This window comes from Panthera uncia (assembly GCF_023721935.1).
Source record: "Panthera uncia isolate 11264 chromosome C1 unlocalized genomic scaffold, Puncia_PCG_1.0 HiC_scaffold_3, whole genome shotgun sequence".
Lineage (NCBI taxonomy): Eukaryota > Metazoa > Chordata > Mammalia > Carnivora > Felidae > Panthera > Panthera uncia.
Window position 1 is genome coordinate 33503732 of NW_026057584.1, and position 27033 is coordinate 33530764.

At 42.6% G+C, this 27033-nt stretch overlaps 1 protein-coding gene across 1 annotated transcript in view; it reads right to left on the minus strand.

Moving 5' to 3' along the window:
* KIAA2012 (KIAA2012 ortholog) overlaps positions 1 to 27033 on the minus strand; it is a 107578-nt gene that overhangs the window by 73972 nt on the left and 6573 nt on the right. The window contains exons 3-10 of the mRNA XM_049615168.1: positions 15926 to 16085; positions 13811 to 13966; positions 9829 to 9968; positions 8570 to 8753; positions 7807 to 7949; positions 4884 to 5052; positions 3968 to 4117; positions 769 to 939 (exon numbers count right to left, since the gene is read on the minus strand). Coding sequence (XP_049471125.1) covers positions 769 to 939; positions 3968 to 4117; positions 4884 to 5052; positions 7807 to 7949; positions 8570 to 8753; positions 9829 to 9968; positions 13811 to 13966; positions 15926 to 16085 — 1273 coding nt within the window. The remainder of the gene's footprint in view (positions 1 to 768; positions 940 to 3967; positions 4118 to 4883; positions 5053 to 7806; positions 7950 to 8569; positions 8754 to 9828; positions 9969 to 13810; positions 13967 to 15925; positions 16086 to 27033) is intronic.

Consider the following 27033-nt stretch of genomic DNA (forward strand, 5'->3'; position numbering starts at 1 on the left):
AACACTCCCATGAAGGAGGAATAGCTGGCTGGGCTGCACTTTCTAGAAAATGGTCTAGAAAGTGTCCAGCATGGCACCTCCCTAAGGGACTCTCGGGTAATTTGGACTCTAGGCAATTTTTGCTTTATGAGCTGCTTTTAGATCAAAGCCCCCCGTGGAAGCTATTGCTGCACTGTCTCTGCATTATTGCTCTTGTATAAGCATCTTAGTCTCCTCCTAGACTGTCAGCCCTTAAGGATAAGAACTTTAAGTGGGCCTAAGTCATAGAGGATGTGGATTTGCTCTGCCTCACCCTTCAGTAGAAACCCAGGGTCCTTCTTTCTCTGTGAACAGGCCTCAGGCTGGAGGGCAGCTTCTCTCAGGGGACTCTTCCTGTTGGCAGGGTCATGTCACCAGGCTCCCTTGCCCCAGGGAGGGTGTTGAATATCCTGGTAAATCCAGTAGCGTGTCTCCCTGATGAGCACAGGGAGCTGTGTCATTACATACTGCTGCCAGAAGTGAGGAGAGCACAGAACAGCTTGGCAGTGCATGTTGGTGCAGCAAACCCTTAAAACATGTACTGACTCTTTAGGAATATGCATGGTGAACATTAATCCCAGACATTGTTGGAAACACTGCTCATTTCCTCTTTTCAATGGGGTGGCTTTCAAACAGCTTACATCACAGCTGCTGTGTGGCCCTGGCAGATGATTTAAATGAGCCAAGAGCCACAGACAAGCTGGGTGGGGGTGGGGGTGGGGAGCATCTGTATACCCCAGAAGTGATTACCTTGTCCTTCTGCTGGGAGTGTCCCCTTGGCCCTTCTCATGTCCATGGGGCCTGTGGAGCTGTTGCAGCCTGATGTCCTGGGGCTGTCCCGGCCCCTCTGGCTCTCTGGACTTTTTATTCCTTTAATCAGGGACATTGGTGGGGTCATATTTTGGGGTGGGGCATCATCACCTTCCAGAGCAAAAGGAGAAAAAGCACAAGTGAGAATTTCTGAATCGGCAAGAAGGAGAAAGAACCTTTTTTTTTTGACTTGGTTGATAGCTCCTTGTGCTTAGGCTGGTTTATTCCAGTTGTTCTTAAGTTTGTCCCTCTTTTCTAGCCCTGCTAAGGAGTGGAGGCCAGGTGTCTCCCATGGCCAAAGTGGCTAGCTAGAACAGTGGCCCTTCAGTTGGGGAGCTTGTAAGCACTGGGAGGACCCGAGCAGTGGTTATTGTTCTCATCTTGTTCACAGGCTCCTGAGATAGAAAAAAGGCTAGAGAGGCTATGAGAACCTTCTAGACCAAAATCTCAAATTAGAAAGCCCCCATCTTGGGGCTCATGGGATTGTTGATTACAGAGTTTCAACCACAAAGCAATTTTTCTATGCAGAACCAATGATCACTTGGTTCCTCAAGGTTATAAAGTACAAAGTAACACCTTCCAGATGATAGAGGGTAATGGGATTGATGATAATGCTACACAAAGCACATCATTCCCTTCACTTCTGTTCTCTTCCTCCAGCTCTTTTTCAAAATCAGTAGGGACTATTCTAGGAAGGGTGAAACCCAGTAATCTAAGTGATTGAGACCTTGTCTTAATCTCAGAGAGTGGTCTTTATTTCACGTTTAACACTGTTGCTGTTGTGTTTCAAAGCTGGCTTCACACACAATTTCAAAGTATCATAGGCTACTTATTTATTACAAAGGGAAAATGTATCTTTACAATGGAGAAATATAGTAGACACCACCTTTAACTAAATAATGAAATTTAACATCCCCTATAATAAAACAAATTATAACAAATGAAATAAATATGAAGGGATATTTTGTGTCTTTTGATGTGATTGCTGGGAAGGATGTATTGTCACTTACATACTCTTCTTGCCAAAAATGTTGCATCTGAATCTAATCACAAGGAAACAGACAAATCAAAATTGAAAGCAATCTGAAAAGCAACTAGTCTATCCTCTTCAAAAATGTCAAATGTCATGAAGAACAAGATTCTAAAGACATGGGACAATTAAATACAATACATGATCCTGAGTAGAGTCCTGGATTGCTTGGGGGGGAAAAACTATAAGGAACATTACTGGTATAATTAGGAAAATTTGAATATGGACTATGTATTAGAAAGTAATGTTGCGGGGCACCTGGGTGGCTCAGTCAGTTGAGAGCCTGACTTCGGCTCAGGTCATGATCTCATGGATTGTGGGTTCGAGCCCTGTGTCAGGCTCTGGGCTGACAGCTCAGAGCCTGGAGCCTGCTTCTGATTCTGTGTCTCCCTGTCTCTCTGCCCCTCCCCTGCTTGTGCTCTGTCTGTCTCTCTCTCTCAAAGGTGAGTAAACATTAAAAAAAAAAATTAAAACAAAAAAAATAATATTGCATCAATGTTAATTTTCTTGAGTGTGGTAATTACATTGTGTCTATGAATGAGAAACTCATTGCTCTCAGGAAATATGTGCTGCTAAGGAAGAAATATACAAAGTCTGCAATTTAATCTCAGGTGGTTCATCAAAAAAATATATATGGTGTATATGCATATATAAAATCTTGTTTTATTTTTATGATACTAGAGGTGAGATTATCCAGGGCTAAGCAAGTAAATGGGTATGTGCAACCTCTAGCAATGGGGCAGTTCTGCTTAGCAGCTTTAAACACCCTTGTCCTAGGAACCTTGTAAAAAAGATTGTCATGGAAATCTTGCCTTTTTAGACTCTTCTTTATGCTTCTACCACTAGGTTGGGTCACATACTGAACTAACTCACACCAACGTATCAGGGACTTCTCAGACCAGGTTCCCTCTGGCAGGGCGGCAGACGATGCACAAGCTCTAGATACCTGGTGAACATGGCAGCTCAAAACAAGTGGAGAGCAGTGTGAGGTGAGCAATATCAAAGATGAAATTTACCAATATTGCCACTGATCTCAGTGGCTCAGACTGTGCACCTGACGTTGTGACCCACAGGTGGAAAGCTGCTTTCCTACCTGTTTGCACACAGAACAACCCTTGCCCACATCTAGATTTTTTTTTTTTAAGGAAACTTCAGAATCTTTAGGATGATTAACTCTCACTTAAGAGATAGAGTAAATGAGCTCTTTCCCCAATAATCAAAGGAAGCTTTCAATATTGAAACATCTCAAGAATGTTCTGACCTGCTCATTGTATTGTTTATTCTGAAAGACAGTGTAATGGGTAGGAAGACAGATTCTGGCATCAGAAGGCCTGAGCTCCTATCCCAGCTAGGCCACTTGTAATTGTGTGACCTCAAACAAGTTACTTATCTCTCAGGCCTTCAGTTTTCTGATCTCTGAAATGAGGGTAAGGTTGTTGTGAGGAGTAAATGAGATAAACTAAGGATGGTAACTGGCACAGAGGAAGAACTCCATAAATATGAATGCTCATCCTTTTACTTTTCATTAGCACTCGTCAGAGACCACTCAACATTTATCATACAGTCATCTTGCCCATTGGAAAGGACGTTCGGTTTTGTGAAAATGAGGGGCTTTCCAAATATGACCCATTACTTCCAACCTATCAACACATAAAAGATTCCCTTAGGTATACTCATATGTATAGTTTCAAATGTCCATGTGATGTCTTGAAAAATTGAAGTCTTTTATTGATATTATGACTTTTAATGAATAAATAAATATTCTTAAATTGATTAGAAATGGAATTTCATTGGCTAAAAACATAAGATAAACTATAAAGCATGCAGCAAAGTTTTAGTAAGTCTGGTGCTGTTTTACATCTGCAACCAGAAACTGTTAGTAGGGGGATGATTCAGTGAGTAAGTTGCATGAACTAGACACTAAGTTGGTCTTATGATAGCACTTTGGTGAAGACAGCTGCTGCCTGAACTAAGCCATTTTCGAGTGGCAGGGGAGCAACTAGCTTCCCTTCCAGCCTCCTTCTTCATGGCTGAGGTTCCTTGTGTGTCTTGCCTTGTTTCCTTTCAGGGTGAGAGTCCTGTGGGATACTGGAGGGAATGAATAGCTACCTTGAGGTGAGAGCATGTCCCTGCCCGTGTCCACTGGGAGATGCACTGTTAACTCCCTTGGCTTTTCTAGGGATGCATGCTTCATGGGAGGTTTCCGTAAAGCCCTGACCTTTTCTTCTGTTTCTGGTCCTGACTCAGGGTGTGGAGCACCTAGGAGACAAGGAGAAAGCCAAGTTTTGTAGATGTCTGTGGTTTTTGCCAACTGTCTCTTCTTTTTGGGGACCCATCTCTCCCCTGCTCACACTATGTGGTTTGGGTGGAGCTGTGTCCATTCCCTGACTCTGGGGATGGGCGTGTGACTGGCTAATGAGCACACTTCATTGTCTTAGCTGCAATGATTAGGTCTAGGTTGGGCATGCAACTCAAGCCTGGCCAATTAGAGGCAATTCTGGTACTTTTGCAAGAGCTTTTAAGAGGCATATCCTTTCTAGTGGGGTTAACAGATAAGAGATTAGCATGAAAATGCAGGAGGCCAGGGTTTAGTTGGTTAAGCATCCAACTCTTGATTTTGGCTCAGGTCACAATATCGCGGTTTGTGGTTTTGAGCCCCATGTCTGGCTCCGTGCTGACAGTGTGCAGTGTCTGCTTGGGATTCTGTCTCTCTCTCTCTCTGACCCTTCCCCCTTGTGTGCACTCTCTCACTCTCTTTCTCTCTCTCAAAAAAATAAACTTAAAAAAAAGAAAAAAAACCAACCCATGCAGGAGGCCATCTTTACTACCATATGGGGACATGTGAATATGACCAGAAGGCATCGACTTCTAGATTTTACCCTTTTTCTTCCTTTAAAAAATGTTCTCTGAAGATGATGACTCTGAGGAGGGTAAACCATGATTTAGGAGACATTTACATTAGGGAGACCCACATCCAAGTGCCTGCCTGAGTTCCCTCAGGAACACCTAAACACAGGTGATCTACCTCTTCTGTGTGACTTTTCTTTTGAGGGATGTTGGGTGTGGAAATGAATCTCCACTGGGAAGATAAAGAGTTCTGCTGGAGGTTCATTGGCTTTAAATGGACTCCTCAGGGGGTTCAGGACTCTGGGTGGTTCTTCTGAGATGGGAGGTAGTTTCAAAGCCTTTGGCACCTGGAGAAAATTTGAAAACAAAACGAAACCCAACATGGCAGGTATTTAAAAACTGCTGCTTGCAGAGGACAAACAACACTGTATCTTCTTGTATTTCTAGCACCAGGTGCTGCTGGGTGTGATGTAGCTTCAGTACCCATGGCTGAGAAGTAAAGCCGACCAACCGACTAACCGGGGAGCTGGCTGTATGATCAGAGTGGTGCCGCTTTGCTTCTTGGGAACTGGGAAATGCCCCTCCCTTAATCCATCCTTTGATTCCTCTGAGATGTATAAACATGATAAATTCGACAGCCTTCAAGACAAAATGTAGTCTTTCTTTGTCTTGCAGCCGAGGAAACTAAGCCGGGTTGGAATGATATAGCTGAGATTTCTGTGTATGGAAAGTGAGGAATCCCTGTGTGTGTTGCTAAGGGAAAAAAGCAAGGCACAGAACACTGACTGTGCAACATTTTAGGTTACAAAGAGCAGAAAGTAGGAATATGCATTTGTATTTGCTTACTTTATGTAAACTCTTTAAGCCTCAATTTCTTTTTCTGTAAAATGGGAGTAATCATACTTGCTACCTGTGAGTATAGAATGAGCTAATTACACGTAGTTACAATAATGTTTGGGATTAGAATTTTTCATGGGATATTTCTTTGAGAGTAGGCTCTTCTCTCATTAGGTATAGTCTTGCCACTTGAAGAATATCTAGGTATCTTCACATTTCTGCAATAGAAACATAGCTGAAAATGAATCACCATGTGACAGAATCAGTGGTAACTTTAGCCCAATTTTTTGTGTCCAAAAAACCCCAACGTGTGTGTGTGTGTGTGTGTGTGTGTGTGTGTGTGTGTGTGTGTTCAGAGAGAAAGAGAGACAGGGAGAGAGAGAGAATGAGACATTGAGGGTAGTAGTACTTAGGGTCTCCTCTTTCCAGTTACTCAAAAGTTACTGAGGGGAGCCTGGGTAGTTCAGTCAGTTGTGTCTGACTTCAGCTCAGGTCATGATCTCACAGTTCATGAGTTCGAGCCCTGTGGTGGGCTCTGTGCTGACAGCTTGGAGCCTGGAGCCTCCTTTGAATTCTGTGTCTCCATCTCTCTGCCCCTCCTCCATTCACACTCTGTCTGTCTCTCTCTCTCTCTCTCAAAAATAAATAAACATTTAACAATTTTTTTAAAAAGTTGCTGAAAATTCCTCCTTTTAGTTTGCAGCTTTTAACATATGAATTTGGCTCTGTGAAATGTATACGTGTTCTGGGTTTCAAGGAGTTCAATTTCACAGGAGGAAAAAGAAAACTGTTTTTCATTTTGTGTGTGTGTTCAAAGAGAAAACAATGATCAGAAACACACGCAAACACCCTACATGTTTAGAGTTGGATGAGGAAGGAAATTCAACCAAGTATATGCAGGATGATATTTAAAATTTTGAGACATTAAGAAAATGATTAACCAAGTGTATGCACATAGGATCTTTATGTTCCTAGAGACCTTAACTGTCTAGGTGCCAGCTGCCCACCAACTGCCCTTTTCTGAATACTGACCTTGTGCATTTTGTTTGACAAGGTTTGCATTGAGAAATCTATGTGGAAATCCAAATGATTTGTGTGAGGTATGCTGACAAGCCAAGCCTTAATTTCTTTATTCCAATTAAAACTTTATATAGAGTTTTAATATAGTGGAAAATACTGCCTTCCTCTGCTAAACCATATACAAGGGTTGAAGGAAAGGACTCCTGTCTTCTGAGCCTGCCTTGGTTCTGGGCTGACCTGGATGAAATCAAGGGCTTTCCTTAGGCATGCAGTGACTCTGGCAGATCAGGCTTACTGTTTACCCTGGTTCAAAAGGAACTGGGGAAGACAGAGGCCTTTCTGGTATGGATGGGAAGGTTTAGATCAGGTTAGATACAGGAAATCTGAGAAAATCCTGAACAGACTGAAAATAACCTCCCTCATCGACACCAAGACCACCTGGAATGCCCATGGCTCCTCCAGTGTCACTTCAGAGGACATGAGTCCCCACAATGAACTAACATTGCTATAGTTCCCAATCCAAGACAAGATACTTTCACAAAAATGCATCAACTCATTTCATCCTTCCATCAGCCCTGTGAGGTGGGCATTATTATCTGTGTGCACAGATGAGGTCACTGCAGCTCAGAGGGCTTGAGTTCATGCAACTGCTACAGGCAGAGCATTCCAGAGTCCCCACTTGTTCCTGCTCAGCACAGGTACCTCCAAACCATGGAAGACCCACGTAGAATTGCAAGGCAGGATGATGCCAGAGACAGCTAGGAACATTCTCGGGGGAAATGGTGTACTTGACTTTTGAAAAGGTTGATAAACTTGCCAAATTTACTGTACATTTTCAAAGGTGACAGATCCTCAAGCAAATCCATTGCTAAATTCAAGATCTCTAGCATTTTGAGTTTGAAGTGGGTCAACTGCTTATAAGCTCAAATTCCGTCCTTACAAATTTACAGATAACCCCCAACCCCTTAATAGCACAAAGGACTCTGTTGCCACCAGAGTGCGGTAATATCATATGCTTTAAGGTAGAACTGGGGCAGCTGAAACTCCTTGTAGTGCACCATTTTCAACATTTAGTAAATTACTACAGCTTTATTCTAGCTGCACATGATGAGCTCAATAGCAAGTAGGGCCAGTTCTCTGAGACATCCCTTTTAGTTGTCTCATTGCTAGATTGACATTAATCTTTTAAGAGCAAGCATGCATGCACATGTGCACATGCACACACACACACACATACACACAACCTTTTTCTTCTTCACTTCCCCAGCTGTGTTTTTCTCTGAGCCAGTGGCAGGTGCTATAGGAGGGAAAAGGCATCTTTCAGCAGGAGGCTCCTGTAACAAGTGACTGCTTCTGCCCTTGTGGAGTTTTATATTCTCTTGTCTGTCTGTAGAAATAGGATGGGAATGAGAACTTATTAGTTGCAGGTATGTGGACAGACAGTTGACTTTCAACTTCTATCACTTTGGGGTTAATAGGAATAGAGGCAAGGACAGGCACTGAGACAGCCATGGCTTTGGCTGAGGCAGGTTCAGGGAGTCCTAATCTTATTACCTGGGTTGGGTTCTTGCTGGCAAGTCAGGTGATGGAGAGAATGATAATAATAGTAGCAGTTAACACATACTAAGTACTAAATATAGGAAAAGAATTATACAAAGTATTTTATGTGCAATAACTCACTTAATCCCCACAATAGTCTTATGAAGGGATTATTCTTATCCCCAATCTACAGGTGAGGAAACTGAGCCTCAGCAAGATCAAATAACTTGCCTAAGATCACAACTGGAAAGTGGGGTTAAACCCAGGCGGTCTAATTGCAGTATGCGTGCGCTTGAGTACTAGGCAAAAAAGGGGGTTGTCAGTCTTGTTGCCACCTTCGACTGGACTTTGTTACTTTCTAAGATAAAAGACATGAGGAAGTGATGCTCAGCATGCCTCAGTGTTCTTAAATGAACTCTGCATGATTAGGGTTACCCATATTAACAAGCAAGATGTTTGGCTTCTTACCGCTGAGATCTGCCTTTCTATTGGGGAAGGCCCCTCCATAGAATGTAATGTGGGATTTGTCACTCAGGAGCCAAGAATGATCGATGCAGGCATGCCCAAAGGCCCTTCTGGAGGTTTGCTGTATTTTTTCATTGTGGCTCTCCTTTGAAGTGTGTATACGAGGGTGATTCTCTATTGATGTGTCCTGGGGAATGACAGATACACATTCCTGTAAACAGGCTTTGTAAAGGAATAGAGCAGGTTCCTTTAACAGTCAGACCTTGCGCTAGACTGTAGTTCCAAGGAAGAAATCTCCTTTGCAGCCTAGGAAGAAAAACATGGTTGTAATAGCAAGATCTCTAATGTTGTTTGTTATAATAAAACATTTTACTATTCATAGAGGAGGAATGACCTTTAACCATGCCTGACATATAGTACTTTCTTTTTCTTTCATATAGTGCTTTCCTGAAAAAAAATTTAAAAAACGAAGCTCTATGATCCTTATCTCTATGCATTGTAAAAGGTCTCTCCCTTTGCCCTTCTGCCATGTGGCACCTCTCTTCTCCCCCTTTCCAGCTCACAGTGACCTTCTTGTAAGTCAACTGAGCTTGAAGATAGGAGCATGTGTTGTCTATATTACTCTGAACCACTGTCATCTTACGCGCGCGCGCGCGCGCGCGCACACACACACACACACACACACACACACACCTTAGAGTTTAGAAAGCATTTTTACATTTTAAGGGATTTAATCCTCATGGTAGCTAGTGAGTATGTATGATAACAGCTCCATTTTACAAAATAAGTAATTCAGGCTCAGTCAGTTACGTTTCTTTATCAGGCTCACCACAACTAGTCATATCCGGGATTCAAACCAAGGCTTTTCCAACTGTAAGGCCAAGAGCTCTTGTCTAGAAGACTCCAGTTGCCTAGATGGGGCAAAGAGTGTAGGGAGACTCTGTGGTTAAAGAAATTTGGAAAACCATGTGTTAAAGTTAAACCAGCTACTTCACCTATAGAACTTCCCCAAATGGTTTATATTCAAATGTGTCCTGTGACTCTCTGGGAGGAGGATATGGTATGCAGCGTTTCCCAAATGTATATGCCCACAAAATTCTTTTTTTCATTGAGCAGCTGGCAGTGTTCCACATGTGATCCTTTGGAAAACCGTAGTCAATAGGCTTGAAGTACTCTTCCCTTCTCTGGATGGTGAAGGGAGGGAGTATCCCCTCTGGAGTCAAGAAGAACAATGACACAGGGGAGCCTATTAGAAATGGTACCTCTGCCTGGGTTTCATCTTCCTGGCATGGCTGCTTCCTGAGTGGCAGCAAGTGAATCCCCTGGCTGTGATTCTTGGCTACACAGCCCTCGTCCATGCGTCCACCAGTCCCAGCTTCCCCTTCATCCAGGCCCTGCTGACCTGCAAAGGTGAACAGTGCATCAGCTGTGTAAAGCCAGAGATGGGCATGGTACTGTTAGCTGCTTCCAAACTGCCTCCCTTCTTGCTCCTCTGAGCAAAAGTGTTGATCAAGGTCTTTGTTCCCCTTCCTTTCTTGTTTCTGCATTTCTGCTTGTGCTTATATGGAGGTTGGCTTATAGCCAGGTCTATAGAACAGAACTTCACTGGGATCCAGGAGGCTCAGGATTGAGTCTTCATTTCTTGGACTCAGTTTCCTCCTCTGTAAAATGGGGATACTGATTTCTTTTGCCTTTGCTTCCTTACAAAGTTGTCTGGCACTCAAAGAATGAACATGCTGGCCCTTTGCAAACTGTGAGGGACTGGAGGGTAACAGTGGTGTGATTATGGTGGGCTGACCAGCAGTCCTGCTCTGTTGTCATTGAGATGTTCAGTCTGAAGCACTTGATTTCCTGGGCTGTCTGCTGGTTGTTTACTTGTGGAAAAGCCTTTGCTGAATGCACTGTGATGGACGGCTGCTCAGCTCTCTGAACTTACCCTGTCTGTGCAACCCTCAGGAAGGATCTGAGTCAACAGATGACTCCAGCATAGTTAACAAATCTTTCATCGATGGGGTAAAGGGTCCTGCAGCTATTTTCATCACTTACTCAAGGTAGATTTATTGCTGAAACGATCTGGCAAACCTTCCTTGTTGGAGCCGTTTTAGCAACACCTCTACTCTTGGCATGCCTCTGCATAGAACAATGTGGGGCTGACTTTCAACCAGGGGCTCTGGAAGCCTTTCAGGGACCCTGTATATGTTGGAACTCTAGACTTCTGGAGGCTCCCAGCCAGCCTTAACCTTCCCTCTTTACCCCCAACCCTTGTCATTCCCTTACATCATTCCCATCCTTAGTGTCAGTGGGTCAAAGACCAAATGCCCACTCAATAGGCTACTCCCTCCCTCCAACTCTCCTTCCTCTGACCATTGGCTCCTGAGAGCTTCTCTGGGGTCTGAGCCAAAGCTGAGAATGTTGGTGCAACAGAGGCAGACTCAGGCTCATGTTTAGAGGGGTCCGCTCAGGTTTTAGTGGCCCAAGGAAGCCTCATGAGCCCTGGGACCTCTCAATCTGAGGAGGCCCAGGGCCACATTAGGTCTGCCCCCAAGAGGACCTCAAGTCCATACAGAGTGTGGCACTAAAGACCTTCTTGTGTGTTCTAGAATGATCCTTTGGAGCCAAGCCAGACTTCAGGTCCATTCTTCCTGGTCCAATTCATCTGGAACCAAATATATTTCTGAGAGTAGGGGAAGTGAAACTCTGGCCAAGTGGCCACTCGCTTATATGGTAAACTGTCTAAACTGGGGCAGAGGGCACTGTAGGTAGGGGGATATGGAGAAGCATCCTTCCCTTTGGCTGTATTCTAGGTGATGTTGAATATATGACTCAATCTATGCAAGGGAAACCAAGATTTTTCTCAATAAACATCATCTCTGGCTCATTTACTTATGCTTAATAGAAACAGGTGTGCAAGGAAGGTATTGGAATTTCAGTTGTTGAAATAAGACCACAAAACTTGGTCTCTCTGTCTCAAAATATGAATCCAGATTATCCAAATAATGTGAATTTGGGTAACAATTTAGAGGTCTTAGCCTTATTATTATTATTATTATTATTATTTTACCTCTTTTGTGATTTTTAACAACAACACAGAGAGGGTGGAATACCATTACTCCATTTTACGGATGAGCAAACTAAGGATGCAGGGAGCATTAGTGATGTGACCAATATCACATTGTTGGAAGAATCTTAGATTTGCAGCTGGGATTTTCCTACTTTTCCAAATAAAGTGGAAAAGAGAGGGAAGCCAAGGGGAGATGAAGTTAAAACCAATAAAACAGTCAGCATTCAAGTTACAGCCTCTGAGCTGTTTTTACTTCTTTACAAATTGATTTTTGATCCTTGCGATTTTGAGCATTTGAGCATTGCAATTAGTTAGTAATTATGCTTGAAAACACAAGGCAGGGAGGTCTAGAACTAACATTTATTGAGCACTTACTATGTGCCAGATACTACTCTATGCCATTTAACTCCAACATCCAACCCTATGAGGTGAAGGTGGGTGTGGTCATCTCCATTTTATAAGTGAGGAAACTGAAGCCCAGAGAGGTCACATGGCTTGAGATCTGGTGCTAATGGCCACATGTTTAATTATAATTCTATATGTCCTCTGTTTTCTTCCTGCTTATTACAACTCCTTGGCATATGGGATTAATTAAGGAAATTGCTTGATCCCTTAGGTATGTAATGTTGATCCACTCCCAGAATTAAAGTACTGCAGTCCCCTGTCCAGTATTTATAGACCCTAGGGGGGCGCCTGGGTGGCTCGGTCAGTTAAGCATCCGATGTCAGCTCAGGTCATGATCTCACGGTCTGTGGGTTCGAGCCCCGCGTCGGGCTCTGTGCTCACAGCTCAGAGCCTGGAGCCTGTTTCAGATTCTGTGTGTCCCTCTCTCTCTGGCCCTCCCCTGTTCATGCTCTGTCTCTCTCTGTCTCAAAAATAAATAAACGTTAAAAAAAATTTTTTTATAGACCCTAGGGCATCAAAGTCTAAGGATATTAACTGGAGACAGTAGGATTTTGCAGAGTGCATAAGGCAATGTCAAAATTGGGTGCTACCTGGGGAAGGACCCATTCCCAGGACATGGGTGGCCCAGAAACCTGATCTCTTCAGTGTCCCAGAATCAATTGGTCTGGATTTTGACCCACATTAGCAAAGTGTAGAGTGACTCTATAAACCAGTGTATTAATTTACAAAGAGAAATATAATTGCCTGACCAGCATATTTCCTATAGATGAGCTACATGTGGACAAGGTTATGACCAAAATTCCATGGTTCCAGAGTCAAGTCTTAAGGGTGGTGTATGTCAGGAATGTTTAATGGCACCAGGCTCTGAGAACCTGCCACATTCTTCTCCATTCATTTGATAGACCAGATATTCTACTTATCCTGGCCAGATCTTTTTCCAAGAACAGGGCTCAGGTAGGCACTACCATAATTTCTGGAAAAGTACTTCTTCATTTCAGAAAAATTAGCTTCATATGATGTTAGTCTCTTGTTCTTACCTTCTCTTTTCTCAAAAACCCTGGCATTAGACAATGCCTTATTCTTTGTCCATTAGTGCTACCTAGTCATCTTTTCCTATTTCTCCTTAGTAAAGGCAATTTCTGGCTCTCTTAATGCTGCAAGTTCCCAAGAATATTACTGATAAGTAAAATTTTCATAGTACTGAACAACTTACAGACAATTCACAATAATTTTTTGTACACTAATGAGGCAAGTCTCATCATGTTCATTACAGAGACGAGTAAACAGAAGTTCAAAGAGGTTAAGTGACTTACTCAAGATCTTACATTTAGTAAGAGAAAGGACAGCATTGCTCCAAAGCCTGAATTTTTTCTTATAACATTGCCACAAAACCATAGAATTAAAGAATATTAGAGTAGAATAGGCTTAAGAAATCATCTAAAATCTAGAGTCTAGACTTGCACTGTTTAATACAGTAGTCAATAGCCACATGTGGCTGTTTAGATGTAAGTTAGTTGTAAGGAGGTAAAATTTTAAACCTCAGTTTCACAGTCACACTACCTACATTTCAAGTGTTCAATAGCTGCATGTGGCTAATGGCTAATTGGATAGCACGTATTATAGAACAATTTATCATTGCAGGAAGTATGTTTGGATAATGCTGGTCTAGACTCTAAATACAATGAAACCCAGGATCCCTAGAACTTATTTTGGTGAACTCCATTTTAAAGTGTTAAAAATTCAAATATTTGAGATCTGGTCATAAAATCAACATGTACCTTGTTCAAAAGATTTTCCTTGTTGAATCCAAAATGAAGGGAAGACAGGCAAGAGATGGTATTTCGGGGGTACACCTGAAAGATCCTGTTGTGGCCTGAGATTCTTTGGTACATTAAGTTGACTGTCCTGGAGCAGCACAGAATCCTTGATGTATCCTGAAGAGTATTGGTAAGAGTTATTGGCCAGGAGTTATTGGTAGAAAGAGTGGTCACCGGTCCAGAGGTCTTGGAGATAACTATAAAATTCCCCACTTGCACTAGTCTTGGCCTTGGACATTGCCCATTAGAGAAGACAGTTAGTAGATGGGAGGGATTAAAATCAGATAGAACCCATAGAGGGTTCTCTGTTCAGTGTCTTTCATGCTTCTGGTCCTGTGCCACATATGTGTTTCTTCCACTTCACCATTCCCAAGAACTGGGTCTCCCTGGTGGAAGAAACATGGCTGCTTCTTTGGGTTTGGGTAAAAGGCTCCTCCTGCTTCAGGGGGAGAATCTAATGGTTTTTACTGGATGTATCCTACTTGCTACGTAGGCCCCATGATTCTCCATTCAGTCATTCTACAATTATTTATTGGGGGCTACCACTGCTAGGCAGTGGGATAGACACAGAAGAACCAGACATAGGCCTCTTTTAAAGGCACTAATAGTCTGTTGGAGAGATGAAGCTCTTCTGCGTTCAATTGTTTGGCCCCAAATGTTGATGTGATATAAGGTCAGAAAATAAGGAGCTCAATATTGGCTAGAGTTGTCAGAGAAGCATTTGTAGAAAATGTGGGTCTGAAGGGTGTGGAGGGGTTATCATTGGGGTAGAAATATGGGACCAAAGAACATACTGGGATTATAAAGGTAATGAGCTCTGAGATGTGATGGAAGGGGTAGCCAAGGTCATTGGGCCAGTGATCTCATACCGCAGTATTGCTATTGTTCCCCCAACTCGAGGAGACATTTTCTTATCTTAAGAGGAGTTATTGTCCTTGAAGATGTTGGGGCCAGGCTCTGGGGCAGTGGTCTGCTCTGTCCTCTGCTCCACCCAAAGATAAACATATCTTTAGTTAAGAGGCTCTTTCTCACAAGTGTTAAATAAATGGAACTGCCTGCAATGCTGGGCCTGCCATGAAGGTAAAACCTACTGGACAAGCCCACACCTCATCTTCCTTCAAGTCATCACTCATTGGGGAAATAGTTGTTTTCTCTCCTTTTCCAAGGTAAACCTATAAAGTAAGAAGAAAGTCAGTCTTCTTGTGGTCCTGTTTGTGCTGAAGAAATGGCAAACATGCAGTGGGCACTGGCAAATCCTACTTCTCACTCCTCTCATCCCCAGTAGGTTTGCCAAATAAAATATGGGATGTCCAGTTAAAATTGAATTTCAGATAAACAATGAATACTTTTTTAGCAGAAATATGTACCAAATGTTGCAAGTTTTACTCTGTGTGTGTGTGTCTATCTGTGTGGGTCTCTGTTTATTTGCTAAATCTCTGGCAATTTGAATCCCCAGTAGTTTCCTGTTTTCATTTTTAAGCCTTTACAGAGTGCATTTGGGGTCTCTGTTCAGCAGAAGGGTGTCCATCTCCTAAGTGGATGATGCTGGAGAGCTGCCATCTTTAAGAGGAGGAAGCCTAACATTTCTACTTCCTGGAGGATCTGGGATCACCTCAGAATGGGAACTAGGGAATATTGGGGTGAATGTGGAGCTGGCGGTATGAGGAGATCTGCCTTCTGGTCCCAGCTCTGCTTTTGGCTGAATGACTTTGGACAAATTATTTTGTCCCCTGGGCCTCTTTTCTTTATCTTGTAAAAGAGAGGGATTGATTGGAGGATCTGAAGTCTCTGAGTAGAGAAGGTTGGGAAGAAAATTCTGCTTAGGATGTACAGTGTGAAGGTCCTAAGGGGAGCTAGAGAGAAGGCAAAACTTCAGGCTGTATGTTCCTCTGCAAATGTTGGGGAGGACAAAAGGTAAAAGGTATGATAGAGGCTCTCAGCTCCCAAGCTTGAGCACCTTTGCCTTAACACAAAATTGGACCTAAATTCTGATGTTTCAGGACTTGATGGAAAAAAGACTCTCACACCAGAAGGCAGGGCAGCTCAGGATGTATGTCCTCCCACCGCCCCACTGACCTGCACATTGGAGCCTGTACATTGTGTCAGGGGGCCATGTCCGCAAGAGGCCTCGGAGGTATCTCTTGGCTGAATACCCAGGCTGCATCTGCCGTTGGGCCTGGCTCTCTGGTTGGCTTCGGAAGTGGAGGTATGGTTGCCAGGTTCTGTCCTGCTCCCTCTGTGGGGACACCATGGAAATAGCATGGCTGCTGAGCCCTGAGCCTCCCAGTGATACAGGCTGGTTAGCACAATCCTCATCAGTACACTGGGAGACTCCTGGAAGGTGCCTAAAGGCACAGATGCCTCAGCCAACAGACATAAACCAAGAGCCCACAGAGCAAAGCTCTGAAAGGCCCCTGTAGATTTTCAGTTGGAAGGAGAAGGAGAAATGAGAAATTCCAGACCCCATCTTGAGACAAAGCATCAGAAAAGAATAAAGAGCTTCAAAAGAAAACACATTACTTAGTTCAGCCTTTGGAAAGAATTTTAGCACCTTAAAAAGTGGCCCTGTAGGGCAATGGGAAAGTCAGCTCAACAAGTCAGCATCAGCATTTAATGTTTGTAATATGAATAATGGAACAGACAAACTATGTTCATGTTAACGGGAAGCCTTGCGTTTTGAAAATATCTGGCTCTGCTGCATTTCATTTCAGCCCAGGAGAATTTTCTGGGAACCTACCTGCCAAAGTCAGTTCCACTGTGTAAGACATCATGTGGAATAAATGTGAATAAGAACATCTTACACTTGGCCGGGGATATATATTCTACAGAGAACTTTCACCTCATTATAATCCTTTAATGTGGATGAGTTAATACTATAACTACTTAAATGATGCAGAAACTCTCTAACTATGATCAGTTAAGCACAAGAATAGCAAACATGAGGACTTGTGTTGACATCTATCCTCCTCCCCCTTGTCCGTGATAGACATCACCAATCAATCATGACATTCTTGACTGATGAGCAGTTTGTGATTTGAGTCCTTCTCTTAAAGAATTTTTTAAAAACAGGCATAATTAAGATACAATAACATGCACAGGGCTAAAATGTTCAGTTTAATAAAATCTGACAATTGTATACACCTCTGTAACCATCACACAAAACAAAAATATAGCCCAGAAAGATCACTCATGCCACTTCCTGGTCAATTTCTCCCCACCCATCAGGTAATCACCTTTGTCAGGTGAGGTCAGTAAGCCAGTGGCCTGAGCTACTTTGCTGTATCCTGCCAAAATTTATCAAAGAAGGCTTATGTTTAAATTTTAAAAAGTAGGAAAAAAGAAAAAAAATGTGATGGAAATATAGAACGTGCCTGATGTGGAGAGGAAGGCCTTAGGATTTGGGTTCTTGCTCTGGTTTGCTCCAGTTCTGATGTATTCAGGAGATCAAAATGCCACAGAAAGACAGCCCACAGCTGTAGCTGAGCATTCAAGACCACCAGAGACTCTTCTTCAGCTAAAGAGAGAGCTGGGAAGCCAAAGGCCATAGGATAAAGGAATATCTCTGCTGGGAAGAGAGAAACAGGTATCCAGGACATTCATTCATTCATTCATTCACCCATACAGTGCATGAAACAATATGTCAGGCACTGGAGAAAAAGGGACAAATAAGATTGATAACTAACAAAATAATTTGAGTAACAGAGAAAAGAAAGCATGGCTGATTACTCAATTGGTTGTCCTCTTTAGGAATTTGTAAATTAAATGAATGTTTGGAACCAAACACAAAGCATCAACTGGTCTCTGATGTCTGAACATTTTATGTGGCAGGTACTTCAAGTGCAAAAAGACCCTGAAAAATTCAGTCCCACATACATCTTGAGGCTTTTTCCAGAGGATAAGAAAGAGAAGGATTATAGGGAGGGCAATGCCCTTCCTTGCCCTTGGCAGGGAAGCTGTAGTCGATGACATTGTCCAGCAGCGGAATGTCCAGGCCATGGGCTGCCAGGTCCATCACGATAAGGATGGAGCACTTGCCATGGGTGAGCTTGGAGAGGTTGATCTTGCGGGCCGTCTGGTCCTGGGCACTGTAGATGTGGGCACAACTCACCCCCTGGGTCCTCAGCAGCTCGCTGAGGTACTTCATGTGGTGCTTCGTGGCCACAAGCACCACCGTCTGGTCCTGGGGCTTCACGACTGTGTGCAGCAGGTGGAGCAGCACGGTGGCTCTGGTGTCCTTGCGCACAAGGAAGAAGGAGGTCTTGAGCTGCTCGTTGAATTTGGCGTCCACACTGAGCCGGATGAGCACGGGCTCCGTGAGGCCCGCCCGGGGAAACCCCACCAGCAGTTTGGGCAGCACGGCCGAGAACAGGACCGTCTGGTGGCCCCCAGGAAGGCGGCGGATGATTTCCTGCCGCTGCTTGGCAAACCCCATCTCGAAGAGACTGTCTGCCTCATCGAACACTGCATACTCCACGCTCTGCAGCTTCAGGTTCATCTCCATAGCCACATACACCAAGCACCCAGGGGTGGCAATGATTATGTCGGGATTTTCATGCAGGGCTGCAAACTGGCCTTCCATCTTGTCCCTGCCCAGGATCAGGCAGTCCTGAGGCAAACTGATTCAAGTTCTCTCTCATTCCATTTTTTCATTTGGTCATGTAGTCGTCTTTACTGAGCACCATCTTTGTGCCAGGCACTGTGGTAAGCCCTGGAATATGGAGCCATTAGATCTTTCTGGGTGAATTGGAACTTCATTTCCTCCGTGTAAATCTTTGCTTCAAATGACTTCTCTCTGCCACAAGACTGAGCCTCCTCTGAGAGTCTGTGGGCCCTATGTAGATGGCATGATGCACATGTTGATCTGGACAAGAGCCCCTTATTGTTTCTCTTTCATGAGTATTTTTGAAGTTATCAGCTTGGTTCTGGAGCTTTACTGGGAAGTTTGCTAAATGGGTCAGGGTGTTGCCAAGAAGAGTTAGAAAATCCTTTGTCCTGGAATTTGGGGTATTTAGATACATTTTTGCCTGTAGTTTGAAAGCTGATCTTGCCTCTGTATTAGTTTCCTATTGCTGCTTTAACAAATTACCATATACTTAGTGGCTTTAAACAATAAAAATTTATGATCTTATAGTTCAGGAAGTCAGAAGTTTAAAATAGATCTCACTGGGCTAACATCAAGGTGTTGACAGGGCCCTATTTTCTGTGGATGCTCTAGTGGATAATCTGTTTCTTGGCATTTTCCAGTTTTTAGAGGCTCCTTGCTTGTGACCCCTTCTTCCATCTTCAAAGCTAACAAAGTTGGGCTAAGTCCTTCTCATGCTGCTCTCTCCTGGTTCTCCCTTTGATTCCTTCTTCCACCTTGTGCGTATACTGAGCCAGCCCTGATAATCCAGGATAATATCTTTGTTTTAAGACCATTTTATTAGCAACCTTAATTCCATCTGCAACCTTAATTTCCTTTTGTCATTTAACCTAATATATTCATATGTTCCAGGGATTAAGACATAAACAACTTTGAGAGTCATAATTTTGTCTAGTACAGTTTCTTTAAATTTTTTATGGTTTTCTGGTTTTTCTTAATAGTTTCTCAAATCATGCCTGTGAAGTTGGTTGGTAAATTTCACATCTTATTGGATAAACTGATGCAGTGAGAGAGGCCCAGGGCTTGCTTAGGGCTACCAAGAAGACAAGTCAGGGTTGAATCTATTCACTCATTTCCAAGGTGTGGAGTCTATGGCCATACCACCCTGAACGCATCCGATCTCATCTGCTTTCGGAAGCTAAGCAGAGTCAGGCCTGGTTAGTACTTGGTATGGGAGTCCAAGGTGTGAAACAATATGTTAAGTAGAAAAAATCAAGATACAAGGGAGAATGTAAAGTACAATTATAATCTTATAAAAATATATTTTAAAAGTATATAATCATGGTGGAAAGACTAGAAGAAAATATATTAAGATTCTAATAACAGTGGTAATAGAATGTTGGGCATAAGATTACAGCTAGTTTTTTTCTTCTTCCTTTTTTAAAATAGGGGTGCCTGGGAGGCTCAGTCAGTTAAGCGTCCTACTCTTGGTTTCAGCTCAGGTCATGTTCTCGAGGTCTGTGGGATTGAGCCCTGTGTTGGGCTCTGTGCTGGCAGTGTGGAGCCTGCTTTCTCTCTCTCTCTCCCTATCCCTCTCTGGCCCTCCCCCACTCACATGCACTTGCTCACTTGCTCTCAAAGATGAATAAATATACTTTAAAAAATCAGCAGTGGTTAGATTATATTAATAAATGGAAAACATGTTAAAAATTAATTTGTTTTATTGCACCCACCCTCCTCTCATATGTATAATCTCAGTTCCTTCTCCAACATTGTCCTGGACCTCTAACTGCCAGAAGTTACTATAAAACCTAAAAGGAGACAGAAGGGAGCCGGGAAGGGAATTTCTGGAACAGGGAAATGAGTGACAGCAGGAGGCTGGCTGTGATGTTTTCAAACTTTTCAGGTCTGCCTTGGCTTTGCCAATCAACTCCAGCTTCTGGTTTCTTCTGAAATGAGTAATTAGTTGCGGAGTGGCCTGTTATCTACACTCCACTAGAGTGCTTCCTCTAACAAGGGACTTTCTCTGGCCAGCCATGTTCCCAGTGCTCACCGGTCTTCCATGTGCAGAGGAGAAAAGGGGACCCCAGCACCTGTCCCCATCCCTGCACTGGCTGTCATGTCCACCCTGGACCCAATGATGGTAGGTGAGGGTTTGCAGAGAATGGAAGGAGCTGTTGCAGGCTGTGTTCCTGCTCAGCAGATATGGGGTGGCAGGGTTCCAGGTTCCCCAGGAAAGCAAGAAAGGCCTGGACAGCCAGCTGCTTTCTTACCACAGATGGTGGCCAGTCTTTGTGTGCAGAAGTCGACAGAGGGATGAAGAGAAAAGTCCAGAAATCCCAGGACTGGCAGGCAAAGCCCTGTACAACTTGACTCCACCCTCTTTTTCCAGCTAAGAGCCATTCCTGTCTAATTTCCCTGACTGTCTTCCCTCTATGCCTTCACTTACCTATAACTGGATAGTTACTCTACACTTATTTTTACCACAAGACTCAGCTCAAATTCCCCCTCCTCCAAGATACCACTGTGGTCACTCTAATCTGGTCCTTGACCAGATTGCCCACCCTTACTGGGTACAGGCTATGGCCTCCCCCTGACACACCCTGGCAACTAATATGTTCATCTGACAACTATTTGTTGAGCATCTGCCATATGTCAGGTACTGTTCTAGGCACTGACTAGTTAATAACTAGTCAAGATGTTAAAAAATAAATAAAACTTCAAAAGTATTTATTTATTTATTTATTTGTTTGTTTGTTTATTAAAAAAATGTTAATGTTTATTTACTTTTAAGAGAGAGAGAGAGAGTGTGTATGAGCATGAGTGAGGGAGGGGCAGAGTTAGAGGGAGACACAGAATCTGAAGCGGGCTCCAGGCTCTGAGCTGTCAGCACAGAGCCCCACGCGGGGCTCAAACTCAAAAACCGTGAGATCATGACCTAAGCTGAAGTCAGACACTTAACCAAACTGAGCCACCCAGGCACCCAAATGTCTATTTGTTTTAGAGAGAGAGAGAGAGAGAGAGAGAGCGAGCAAGTGAGAACGGGGGCGGGGGGACATAGAGGGAGACAGAGCATCCAAAGCAGGCTCCACACCGTTAGCACAGAGCCTGACGTGGGGCTTGAACTCATCATTGGTGAGATCATGACCTGAGTCAAAGTCAGGCTCTGAAACCACTGAGCTATCCAGGTGCCCCAAAGGCCAAACTTTAAAACAGAGGGTGACCACCCACTGTTGTTGCACCTGTGCAGGTGTGACTGGAGCCAGCCTTGGAGATGCCAGGTAAATGCAACTGGAGTAGAAGTCGGGGTGGGATGGGAAGGGAGAGATGTTCAGCCACTTGCAGCTGTGCCTGGGAAGTCTTCTCCACCTCCAGCCTGACTTCAATCAGCTTTGTGTAAACACTACCATTCTCAGTCAGTTGTTTTCTCTGCAGGTTTAATTTCTGTGATTCTATGCAAATGATACTATCTCTCTCCCATATGTCTTTGGTGATGATATGTTCCTGGATATCAAGCCATTAAAAAGAGAATCGTAAAGCCGTCTGAATTTTTCCAAAGTTGCAATGTTGTAACAGGGCTTGATTCTTGGCCAAACAATTTAGCATCAAAGATTTGACCAGCCATATGTCACAAATGCAAAGGTGCAACAACTAGAATCAAAACCAGCAAAAATTAAGCTTTAGTTCTTATAAGAGCTCAGTCTGCTTGGATTTGAATCCTGGTTCCACCAGGATTACTAGCTGTGTGACTTTGGGGAAATTACTTGACCCATCTCTGCCTCAGTTAAGAAACTGTCAAATGAGGATGATAAAAGTATATACCCTACATGCAAAAAAATGAAGTTGGACCATTACCTCACAGGATCCACAAAAACTAACTCAAAGACCTGAGTATAAAAGCTAAAATTATAGGTGGCGCCTAGGTGGCTCAGTCGGTTAAGCCGCCGACTTCGGCTCAGGTCATGACCTCGCGCTCCGTGAGTTTGAGCCCCGTGTCGGGCTCTGTGCTGACAGCTTGGAGCCTGGAGCCTGCTTCGGATTCTGTGTCTCCCTCTCTCTGACCCTCCCCTGTTCATGCTCTGATTCTCTGTCTCAAAAATAAATAAATGTTAAAAAAAATTAAAAAAAAAAAAGCTAAAATTATAAAACTCTTAAAAAAAACATAGGAGAGGGGTGCCTGGGTAGCTCAGTCGGTTAAGCGTCGACCTCGGCTCAGGTCATGATCTCACAGTTTGTGGGCTTGAGCCCCGTGTTGGGCTCTGTGCTGACAGCTCAGAGCCTGGAGCCTGCTTGGGATTCTGTGTGTGTGTGTCTCACTCTGTCCCTGCCCAGTTTGCACTCTGTTTCTGTCTGTCTCTGTCTGTCTCTCTCTCTCAAAAATAAATAAACATTAAAAGAAAACACAGGAGAAAAGTTTCATGACATCAGATTTGGAAATAATTTCTTGAATATGATGCAACTTGTGCATCAAAGAATACCATCAGCAGAGTGAAAAGGCAACCCAGACAACCCAGAGAATGGGAGAAATTATTTGCAAATTCTATATCTGATAAGGGATTAATATTCAGAATATATAAAGAACTCCTGCAACTCAAAAACAAACAAAACAAAACAGCCTTATTTTAAGAATGGACAAAGGACTTGAATAGACAGTTCTCCAATGAAGATATACCCATGGCCAATAAGGACATGAAAAGATGCTTAATGTGTCTTATCATTAAGAAAATGCAAATCAAAACCACAATGAAAGGCCACTTCACACCTGTTAAGATGGTTCTTATTTAAAAAAAAAAAACAAAACAAAAAACAAGCCAGAATATAAAAAGTATCAGTGAGGTTGTGGGGAAATTGGAACACTTGTGCATGGCTGATGGGAATGTAAAATGATGCAGCTGTATCTATGGAAAACAATACGGCAATTCCTCAAAAAATTAAAAGTAAAATTACCATATGATCCAGCAATTCTACTTCTGGGTATATACCCTACGGAATTGAAAGCAGGGACATGAACTGAGAGATATATATTTTTTAAGATTTTATTTTTAAGTAATCTCTACATTCAATGTAGGGCTCAAACTTACAACCCTGAGACCAAGAGTTGCACGTTCCACCAACTGAGCCAGCCAGACTCCCCAAACAGATAGGTATTTGTACACCCATGTGTATAGCAACCTTGTTCACAATAGCCCAAATATGGATGCAATCTAAATGTCTATTAACTGATGAATGGATAAACAAAACATGGCATATACATAGAGGACTATTATTCGGCTTTAAAAAAATGAAATTCTGATACATGCTACAACGTGAATGAACCTTGAAGACATTATGCTAAGTGAAATAAGCCAGTCACAAAATACTAAAAGCATAACTACTGTATGATTCCATTCAGATGAGGTACTTAGTCAAATTCATAGAGACAAAAAGTAGAATGATGGTTGCCAGTAGCTGGTGGGGAGGGGGAAATAGGGAGTTATTGTTTAATGGGTGCAGTTTTGCAAGATAAAGAAAGTTCTGGGGGTGCCAGCTGGCTCAGTCAGTGGAGCATGCAATTGTTGATCTCTAGGTTGTAAGTTCGAGTGCATGTTGGGTGTAGAGATTACTTAAAAATAAAATGTTAAAAACAAAGTTTTGGAGATGGATGGTAGTAATGGTTGTACAATGATGTGAATGTACTTACTGCCATTGAACTGTATATTTAAAATTGAATGGTAAATTTTATGTTATGCCTATTTTACAGCAATGAAAAAGTACACCCCTCATAAAGTTGTTGTGAGGATTAAATGAGATAGTAAGCATAAAGTACTTAGAATAGTGATGGATATAATAGTGTTATGTGTTGGCCATTATAAATATTCTCAATCTAGTATACATGGGAATCAGTGGATGAAGTACATAAAGCCTAGAAAAATAGAAGTCTACTGGATCATATATATGGCTAACTATGAACATATTACCTATAATCCGGATTAATTTGATGAAAATCTGACTTGCTTTCCTAGAATTGTAAATGGTTTTAAGGCATGTTTTGGAAGACCCAGGTCTCTCTCTCTTTTTTAAAAAAAATTTGTTTTAATGCTTACTTGTTTTTGAGAGAGAGAGAGACAGAGCATGAATGGAATAGGGGCAGAGAGAGAGAGAGAGAGAGACAGAATCTGAAGCAGGCTCCAGGCTCTGAGCTGTCGGCACAGAGCCCACATGGGGCTTAAACTCATGAACCAGGATATCATGACTGAGCAGAAGTTGGATACTTAACCGACTGAGCCATCCAGGCGCCCCTCTCTTTTTTTTTTAAGTTTATTTTTGTTTATTTTGAGAGAGCGAGAGCGAGAGCGAGAGAGAGTGAGCAAGCGGGGTAGGGGCAGAGACAGAGGAGAGACAGAATCCCAGGCAGGCTCTGTGCTGTCAGTGCAGAGCCTGATGTAAGGCTGGAACTCATGAACTGTGAGATCATGACCTGAGCCGAAATCAACAGATACTTAACCAACTGAGCCACCCAGGCACCCCTGGAAGAGCCAGATCTCTTTTTTAAAAAGGCTGTTAAAGCAAGAGAGATAATTCTTTTCTCTGGAGCATATGGAATCTTCAAAATGAGGCCCTCTGGGAGTTAGGAGTGAGGCTTTGGAATCTGTTGTTTCGGTTCTAAGCCTAGCTCCACCCCTTAGATGTGTAACTTCTTCGGGCAAGTTAATTAACTTCAAGCCCCAGTGTTTCCTCCTACAAAAAGGGGGTAAAACTAGACCCAGATCATAGGCTTGTGCAAATTGAGTGTGGTTATGTAGATAAAATGCCTGGCATACATTAAGCACTCAATAAGTGCTGGCTGTTATTGATATTGATAATACCTTTGACTTCATTATCATGGCTGAACCATGATTTGCTCTTGATCTTTCCTAAGTACAACTACTCAGGAGCTGCTCAGATGGAGGACACTCTGCAGAAGGAGTACAGTCAAATCACTCTGTCTCTGCTTCACTGCTTTGGTGCCTACTTGACAGTTTGTTGTTAACCATTCGAGCTCTGATCACTTTTTAGGAACACCATTGAACAAGTAGCAGGTTATTGCAAAGGGAACTTCTTCTTCCTGATCTTTGGTTCAAAAAGTAATTTATTATTCTTCCTACTTTTCTATATTTTTCTATTTTGTATGATGAATCATTATGTTTAGAACAGAAAAATATATTTCTCACAATATTACTTGAAAAATAGTAGCCTGAAGATGCCTTCATGGCTTGGACATTGGCTGAAAACACCAAATGAAGAGTTAGGAGCATTCAGTATTGAGATGTGGAGAAAAATTAGGCAGTGTAGAATGCATAAGGATATACTGAAAGTGGAACAAATTTGATGTTACTCTTAAACATATCTTCATGTATAAGGAAGATGGCAGAAGCAATATATCCTTGGTTGAAATCAACTATAGTAATCTAAATCCTATTTATCCCTCAATGGGACAGAGATATGGGATGCTCTGTGAATTGAACTTTTGAAACAAATTATTTTTAACACACTATTTAATCAATGTTCCATTGTTGGATATTTAAAAAATATCGCCAGATTTACAAAATTCTAAAAATATAATAAGAAATACTGGGGGCACCTGGCTGACTCTGTTGGTAGAGCATGTGACTCTTGATCTCCAGGTTGTGAGTTTAAGCCCCACATCAGGCTTACTGCTATCAGTGCAGAGACTGCTTTGGATACTCTGTCCCCCTCTCTCTCTGCCCCTCCCCCATTTGCACTCTCTCAAAAATAATTAAAACGTTAAAAAAAAAAAAAGACAAACACACTCTTTGTAACCAAATAAAAATTAAAAAAAACATTTAAAAAATATGAAATACTAAAATAATGTGAAAGTTATTTAATATTTCTGATGATTTGAGAAGTACTTTCTCTATGCTTTGCTTCTGCTATGTTTCAAGAGCATCATTATTACTATCATTTAGATACTACCCTACTACCCCAAACTATGGTTGTTTAGGTTTTATAGCTATATGATTTCTGAAAAAAATTTTTTTAAGTTTTATTTATTTATTTTGAGAGAGACAGAGGAAGGGCAGAGAGAGAGGGAGAGAGAGAGCCCGACTCAGGGCTCCAACTTATGAAATCATGAGATCATGACCTGAGCTGATACCAATAGTCAGATGCTTAACCATCTGAGCCATCCAGATGCCCCACTATTTGATTTCTAAATACTGAGAGGCTGAATGAATTAAAGCCCTTGGGAAAAATGATTATCACTTTAGGAATGTTTTTACAATATTTTCTTTGAAAAACAAAGCAACATATTGTGTGTATCTAGAAGTGTGAGAACTCTGACATCTAATCTCTTGATTTAGCACTTATCTTTGCTCATTAAGAGTTGGGCCATCAAGAAAATTAAAGAGAAGGGGCACCTCAGTGGCTCAGTTGGTTAAGTATCAGACTCTTGATTTCAGCTCAGGTCATGGTCTCAGGGTCATGAGATCAAGCCCAGCATTGGGCTCTACACTGGGTGTGGAGCCTGCTTAAGATTCTCTCTCTCTCTCTCTCTCTCTCTCTCTCTCTCTCTCTCTCTCTCTCTCCCTCTCTCTCTCTCTCTCTCTCTCTCTCTCTCTCTCTC